At 56.4% G+C, this 8,202-nt stretch overlaps 1 protein-coding gene across 1 annotated transcript in view; it reads left to right on the top strand.

The window, feature by feature from the left end:
• The first annotated feature begins 6,202 nt into the window (after nt 1–6,202).
• Nucleotides 6,203–8,202, top strand: part of MBD3 (methyl-CpG binding domain protein 3) — a 10,193-nt gene continuing 8,193 nt past the window's right edge. Inside the window, exons 1-3 of the mRNA XM_011964032.1 lie at nt 6,203–6,683; nt 7,300–7,459; nt 7,823–7,960. Of these exons, the coding sequence (XP_011819422.1) occupies nt 6,670–6,683; nt 7,300–7,459; nt 7,823–7,960 (312 nt within the window). The 5' untranslated portion in view covers nt 6,203–6,669. The remainder of the gene's footprint in view (nt 6,684–7,299; nt 7,460–7,822; nt 7,961–8,202) is intronic.

Below are 8,202 nucleotides of genomic sequence, written 5' to 3'. Positions count from 1 at the left end.
CTTGCGTGCGTGCGTGCGTCTTGCGTGCGTGTCCGACCGGCGCGCGGAGGCCCAGTGCGCGTGCGCGGGTTGTTGGGCCGCATGGCTTTCGGCTGGCCTTTTGGGGACTGGCTGCCGGCCGGCGACTGTGGCCTTTGTTCGTGCGCGCTGGGCCAGGGGCGCCTGGCGACGGCCAGACGCTGCCGGGAGGCAGGGGTGGGGGATGGGCTGTTCCTTGGTTTCCGTGAGACGCAGGGGGTGCCTTCTTGGGGCGCTCCTGGGGTGGCGCGGAGCCTGAGGGGGTGGCCAGCCGGGGTTTCGGGGAGCAGGGCTCATGGGGGGATCGGGGAGAGCGTGCGTGAAAATGCGGGTTCTTGGGCTCAACCCAGTCCTGGGAGTAAGCGCCTCAGGGTGACTGGTCTCCCTCGCAGCGTTGCTTTTTTCAAAGGTATTGCACCTCCTCCCCCACACTCCTTCCGAGGACCTCGTGGGTCGTGGCCCCCTCAGGGTGGAGACCTCAGGCTTGCGATTTTCCGAGTCCACCTAACGGTAGTATTTGCGTAGATGTTATTGGTGGTCGAAGGCTTTCAGAGACCCCCCCCCCAAATTGGAACAGGCGCTGCTCAGAAAGCGCAGGGAACCCCCTCCGTGGAACAAAGACTTAGTCGCCCGCTGCAGCCAGTACCCAGTCAGTCGGCCACCTGCTGTTTGTCTTCCTTTTTTTTTTTTTTCCCCTGGCTGGGGAAAGATGCTTTTGATTCTGGGCCAGCTTTGATTGCGCCCTCCCCTTGGTTCACTGTCCCGCGGCCCCTTCAGGTCCCCCATGAGGGGAAAGAGGACGCCTGCCATGTGCCGAGCACCTGGGTAAAGGGGGGTGTGCGGTTGGTCCCCCTTTTTCCCACAGCTCGGGGTCGTGGGCCAGAGACCGCCCAGGTGAGGGCGGGTGGTTTCCACGAGCCAAGGAGGGGTAGAACCGCCGCTCCGTTCACTGTGCACTTCGGTCCCCTGTGGTTCTTGACTGTCCCGGTTTGGGGAGATAAAGTGAGGAAAGTGAGCAGGGAAAGGATGGCTGTGATCAGAAGCAGTGTGTGGGGCCTGGCCCTGCAGGAGGAGCTCAGGGACTGGTTCCTGGAAAGTTGAAGGACAGCAAGAGAGGGGGGAAACTTGGTCCCCAAATGTGTACCCTTATGAGCTGGAACCCTGTAATTGCACGCATTGGCATAGTGAGACTGCAATCCCTGTCTCAGGGACAGGGTCGTGCATCCCCCTTTGGTACTCATTGGCCCCCTTCATTGGCTCACTGGCTCTTTAAAAAGCCTGAAGCCCTGTGTTCTGTCCTCTGTCAGGAGGCCGGGCCTGCCGGCATCCTCCCTCCAAGCACATTTCTGGCTTTCCCTCTCCCAAAGGCTGCCCTAGAGTCCACAGCAGGTCTGTGTCAGCCCCTTGGCAAAAACAAGCCTCCCCAGCACCAGGCGCTGCCTGGATCCCGACCATTCAGCCAGGAGTGAGGCCGGGCCCTCCTGCTTACGGGTGACAGCCAGGGCACCAGCCACTTTCCATTACAGCCGTGGGTACACATCCTGAGATCTGCAGTGACACATGCTAAAATCTGGGAGGGCAGATGCAGGGCCTGACTGAGACTGGGGTCAGGGAGGGGGGCCTCTCTGAGGATGTCACATTGAGTGACAGGGAGAGGCATCCAGGCAGCAGGAACCCCCTAAGGGGTGGCTGCAGCTTGGGAGCTGGGATGAAGGCCAGCTTGTGCGGAGTGCCCTGAGACTGTCTTCACCCCAGCTCTCTCATTCCCACTCTGGGCCCTGGCCCTGAGCATGAGGGTCTAGCAGTGGAGAAAAGCAGGGAAAAGCTCTCTAAACAGGCTGGGGAGATTTCAGGTTTCTCTGCAGAAAGTGAAGCCAGACTCAGCCCAGAGCCACCCTCTGCGGGTCTGGGGCCTCCTCAGCCCAGGCTTTCATCTGAGGCTGCAGGCTCCCAGGCTGCATTCTCTGTTGGGGGTGCCTGGGATAGTTCAGGCCGTGACGCCCACCTTTTTCTGTATGTGTGATTTTATCAAGGCTGTTCTTTGTTCATTGAATAAAATCTCAGGGACATCTTTCTGTGTCAATAGATAGGCATAACCTTTATTAAAAATTGAGATATAATTCACATTCTACAAAAGCTACTTTTCTTTTTCTTTGAGACAGGGTCTCACCCAGGCTGGGGTGCAGTGGTACAATTATGGCTTATGCATTCTCGACCTCCCAGGCTCAGGTGACCCTCTCAGCTCAGCCTCCCAAGTAGCGGGAATTACAAGCACGTGCCTCCATGCCTGGCTTATTTTTATAGAGATGGAGTTTCACTATGTTGCCTAGACTAGACTGGTCTCAAATTCCTGTACTCAAGCAATTAACCTGCTTCAGCCTCCCAAAGTGCTGGGATTACAGGCATGAGCCACTGCCTGGCCAAAGCTGCTTTTTAAAAATGTACAATTCAGTGGGGTTTTTTTTGTTTTTGTTTTTGTTTTTTTTTTGAGACGGAGTTTACCTCTTCTCCCAGGCCACAGTGCAATGGCGCAATCTCAGCTCACTACAACCTCTGCCTCCCGGGTTCAAGCGATTCTCCTGTCTCAGCCTCCCAAGTAGCTGGGATTACAGGCATCTGCCACCATGCCCAGCTAAGTTTTGTATTTTTAGTAGAGAAGGGGTTTCGTCATGTTGGCCAGCCTGGTCTCGAACTCCTGACCCCAGCACCTCAGACTCCCAAAGTGCTGGGATTATAGGCGTGAGTCACCACACCTGGCCACCAGTGGTTTTTAGTACATTCACAAAACCGTGCAACCATCACCACTGTGTAATTCCAGAACATTCTCATCACCCCGAAAAGCAGCTCTGTACTCATTAGCAGTCACTCCCCACTTCTTCCTCCCCCAGCCCCTGGTTACCACTAACCCCCTCTATCTTGCATTTGCATTCATTTATTTATTTATTTAGAGGCAGGGTCTTGTTCTGTCACCCAGGCTGGAGTGCAGTGGTGCAATCCTAGCTCACTGCAGCCTTGACCTCCTGGGCTCAAGCAATCCTGCCTTCTCAGCTTCCGGAGTAGCTGGGACTACAGGCATGTGCCCCCATGCCCAGCTAATTTTTTATTTTCATTTTATTTTTATTATTTATTTTGAGAGGTAGTCTCACTCTGTCACCCAGGCTGGAGTGCAGTGGCACAATCTCGGCAGACTGCAACCTCCGCCTCCTGGGTTCAAGTGATTCTCCTGTCTCAGCCTCCCAAGTAGCTGGGATTTCAGGCCCCCGCCACCACCCCCAGCTAATTTTTGTATTTTTAATAGAGACAGGGTTTCACCTGTTGGCCAGGCTGGTCTGGAACTCCTGACCTCAGGTGATTGTCCCACCTCGGCCTCCCAAAGTGCTGGGATTACACCGCCCTCTTTTTGTTTTTTGATTTTTTTGAGACGGAATGTTGCCCTGTCACCCAGGCTAGAGTGCAGTGGTGCAATCTCGGCTCACTGCAACCTCCACCTCCCGAGCTCGAGCAATTCTCCTGCCTCAGCCTCCCAACTAGCTGGGATTACGGGCATGTGCCACCACGCCTGGCTAATTTTGTATTTTTAGTAGAGATGGGGTTTCACCATGTCAGTCAGGCTGGTCTCGAACTCCTGACCTCAGGTGTGAGCCACTGCATTTATTCTTTTTGAGAGGGTATTATTGAGATACAGTTTATGTACCATACAATACACTCATTTAAAGTGCACGAGTCAGTGGTTTTTTAGCATATTCACATATTTACGGGTATGTGCAGCTATCCTCAGATTCAATTTTAGAATTTCCATCACCCCAGAGAGAACCCCAGAGCCACTGCCTTGTGCGCCAGTCCTAACAACCAGTCTGTGATCTGTGTCTGTTGTTCGCCTTTTTTTTTGGAGACAGAGTCTCGCTCTGTCGCTCAGGCTGGAGTGCAGTGGCACGATCTCGGCTCACTGCAACCTCCGCCTCCTGGGTTGAAACCAATCCTGCCTCAGCCTCCCGAGTAGCTGGGACTACAGGTGCGCGCCACTGTGCCCGGCTAATTTTTTATATTTTAGTAGAGACAGGTTTCACTGTGTTGCCCAGGCTTGTCTCAAACTCCTGAGCTCGGGCAATCCACCCCTCTCGGCCTCACAAAGTGCTGGGATTACAGGCGTGAGCCACCGCACCCAGCCTTGTTTGCCTTCATCTTAAAAGGCAGAACAGCCTCTCTTTGGGGTGACTGGAGGCAAAGAGCTGCTGGGCGTGTTTTGTGGGGTCTCTTCTTGTGGCTACGTGAAGTCTGAGTCTGAGCCTCTGGTCTCGGTTTCTTTCCACTGCCCTGGGCAAACCACCTTCGATGTAAGGTCAGCCAGCCCGGGGAGTAATTAGAAGCGTAAATCTCAAAAGTCAATCTCCGGGAGGAGCCCTCAGTGGTTTCGGACCCCCAGGCACTTGTCCTCGTGCCCTCCCTGCGGCGCCCTGTCCTAGTGGACATGCTGGAGCCCGTCCGTGCTGTCCTGGTGGACCATGGAATTTGCCCAGGGTTGGGGGGGTGGGGGCCGGGTGGAGAGAAATAAAACTTCCTATGGTCTGTGTATCAGCCCAGTACGTAGATCCTGGATAGAGGCAATTGAGCTAAGCATGGGACCAAGCATTTCTGTGCAGTGCCTGCAGAATTGAGTTTCCTTCTGGCTACAGGAGATTCTTCTGAGCTGTCTCAGTTGTCTGGCATCTGGCGTCTGCCATGGGCCAGGACATCTGGGGCAGGGGCAGAAGAGGACAGGAGGAGCCTGCCCTAGAGGATTCTGGGAAACCAGCAAAACAGGGCTACCTACCAATCTCAGGCTGATGCATTATTAATAAAAGTGACTGTTGACTGAGTTTATAGATACAGTATGTTTGAGGTACCTGGCCTAGTAAGCACCATACAAGTGCTATTATTTCTAAATTATTTTATCGAGATAAAAGAAACCAGCCAGGCATAGTGGCTCCTACCTGTAACCCCTTTGGAGGTCGAGGCAGGAGGATCTCTTGAGATTGTAAGTTGGAGACCAACCTGGGCAACATAGACCCCATCTATGCAAAAAATTTAAAAATTAGCTGGGCATGGTGGAGCACACTTGTAGTCAGTCCTAGCTACTCAGGAGGGCAAGGCAGGACAATCCCTTGAGCCTGGGAGGTCAAGGCTGCAGTGTGCTATGACCACACTACTGCACTCCAGCCTGGGAAACAAAAGGAGACCCTGGCTCTAAAAGTAAAAATGAAAAACAAAGAAATGAAGCGGCAGAGCATGATGACTCACACCTGTAATCCCAGCACTTTGGGAGACCAAGGCGGGCAGATCACGTGAGGTCAGGCATTTGTGACCAGCGTGACCAACGTGGTGAAACCTGGTCTCTACTAAAAATACAGAAATTAGCCAGGTGTGGTGGCGGCACCTGTACACCCAGCTACTCAGGAGGCTCAGGCAGGAGAATCACTTGAACCTGGAGGCAGAGGTTGCAGAGAGCCAAGATCGAGCCACTTCACTCTAGCCTGGACGACAGAGTGAGACTCCATCTCAAAAAAAAAAAAAAAGGAAGAAATTAGCCAGGCGTGGTGGCTTGTGCCTGTCGTCCCAGCTACTTGGGAGACTAAGGTGGAAGGATCACCCTAGCCCAGGAGTTCAAGGTTGCAGTGAGCTGTGACTGAGCCACTGCATTCCAGCCTGGGTGACGGTGAGACCCTATCTCCAAAAGGAAAGAAAGAAAGTCGCATCCATATCAGCAGTCACTCCACATCCCTCACCCCAGCCTCTGGCACTATGCGTCCTCTTGCTGTCTCCAAATTATCCCATTCTAGACATTTCATAGAAATGGGGGTCACACATTGGCCAGGCGCGGTGGCTCCAAGCCTGTAATCCCAGCATTTTGGGAGGCCAAGACGGGCGGATCACAAGGTCAGGAGATCGAGACCATCCTGGCTAACACGGTGAAACCCCGTCTTTACTAAAAAATACAAAAAACCAGCCGGGCGCAGTGGCGGGCGCCTGTAGTCCCAGCTACTCGGGAGGCTGAGGCAGGAGAATGGCGTGAACTCGGGAGGCGGAGCTTGCAGTGAGCTGAGATCCGGCCACTGCACTCCAGCCTGGGCGACAGAGCGAGACTCCGTCTCAAAAAAAAAAAAAAAAAGGGGGTCACATACTGTGTGGCCTTTTGTGTCTGGCGTCTCTCACTGAGTGTGCTGTCCTCAAGGTGCATCCACGCTGTGGCCTGTGTCAGAGCCTCGCTGCTTTTCGTGGCTGAGTTTTGTCCCATTCTGTGGACGGGCCATGGTGTGTTTTCCGTTCATCCATTGAAGGCGCCTGGGCTGCTTCCACTCCCGGCTCCTGCGGGGGGGCTCCTGGGGACATCCGTGTAGAAGTGATGGTGTGGGTGTGTGCTCATTTCTCAGGCAGACACCTCAGAATGTCATGTCTGGGTCATCAGGAAACTCGGTGAGGAGGTGTCAGGCTTTTCCAACATGGCTGTTCCATCGTACATCCCAACCCTGATGGTGACGTGCTGGGTTGGGTGCTTGTCATCCTGTAGTGTGACCACATGTGACACACAGGGCGACCCATAGGTGGGTGTCCTTCGGTCCTGGAGAGGATGAGCTGCCGGCGCTTGTCTGTGGCAGGCTGAGAGCAGAGAGCCCCATGTCTGAGGGCAGGCCTGTGTTTACCTGGACGCCTTGTTGCGAGCTCCGCGGTCGGGTTATGCCCAAGCAGCTGTCGGAGCCTCGCCCCAGATCTTAGAACGAGACGCCTTCCCAGCCTGGCCCTGCCGCTGTAACCGCAAGGGGGAAGGAGATTGCTTTTAGGGCTGTCCCTCACATACCTGTTCTCCGTGGGGTCTTTTCTCAAGAATGTGACCTAAATTCCATTTCTGGAATGTTCTGGAAATGTGAGCTATCCTCCCAGGGCCGGGGCTCATCCTCCTGTAGGTAATAGCGTTTGTGCCCGAGCTCAGTGTCTGCTGTGCCTGACGCTGCCACGGCCCACGGTGGGGAGGATTCAGAGGGGACCGGAGTTAGGGGTCTGGGGCAGGGATCCAGTGTGGAGGCTGGGGCTGGCGCCCAGATGTGGGGGCCAGTTTTGGGGTGCTGGGGTCGGGGATGAAGGTCTGGGGTCACGCCAGGGTTGGGGTCACGGCCGGGTTGAGGTCTGGGGCTGGGGTCACGGCCTGAAGCTGGGGCTGGGACTGGGTTTGGGTCTGGGGCCAAGGCCTGGGTTTGGGATCCCGGGTCCGGAGTCCGGCCAGGCACCGACCGTCCCGCCTCCCTGCAGCCCGAGCGGGAAGAAGTTCCGCAGCAAGCCGCAGCTGGCCCGCTACCTGGGCGGCTCCATGGACCTGAGCACCTTCGACTTCCGCACGGGCAAGATGCTGATGAGCAAGATGAACAAGAGTCGCCAGCGCGTGCGCTACGACTCCTCCAACCAGGTCAAGGTGAGTGGTGGCGTCACGCGGGTGACGTCGGCGCGGGGCGTTCTAGGCGGGGACGCGGCCATGACGTGACCTGCGGGCGACACAGCCCGGCGTCCAGAGCGCAGGAGGTCACAGCGGGCGGAGGGCACAGAGCGGAAGGCGCAGAGCGCAGGGCTCATGGCGAGGACGCGGCCCGCGGCGGGGGCTCCAGAGCCGGCCGGGCCGACCCTGCGGGAGCGGCCTCCCCGGACCGTGGGGGTCCTGCAGGGCACGGGGGACGTGAGGGGCGCCGGCAGGGCGAGGGGTCGCTCGGGCCCCGCACCCCTTGAGGCTCCGCGCCGCCGGGGCGCCCGCAGGCCGGACTGCATCTCCTTCCTCCCGCAGGGCAAGCCCGACCTGAACACGGCGCTACCCGTGCGGCAGACGGCGTCCATCTTCAAGCAGCCAGTGACCAAGATTACCAACCACCCCAGCAACAAGGTCAAGAGCGACCCACAGAAGGCGGTGGACCAGCCGCGCCAGGTGAGCTCAACGCATAGCGACCCCAGCCTTCCCGGCCAACTTGTTCACTTCGGTGGGTGGACGTTTGGAATAAGATCATACGTGGAGCGGATGGAATCGAGCGCAGGAGTTCCAGGCTAGCCCGGGCTACATGACGAAGCAAAAAAAAGTAAAAAAATTAGCTGGGGCCGGGCGCGGTGGCTCAAGCCTGTAATCCCAGCACTTTGGGAGGCCGAGACAGGCGGATCACGAGGTCAGGAGAT

This window comes from Colobus angolensis, unplaced genomic scaffold, assembly GCF_000951035.1.
Source record: "Colobus angolensis palliatus isolate OR3802 unplaced genomic scaffold, Cang.pa_1.0 Scaffold64, whole genome shotgun sequence".
Lineage (NCBI taxonomy): Eukaryota > Metazoa > Chordata > Mammalia > Primates > Cercopithecidae > Colobus > Colobus angolensis.
Note: the sequence above shows the minus strand (reverse complement) of the source record. Positions and strands in the feature narration are given on the sequence as shown.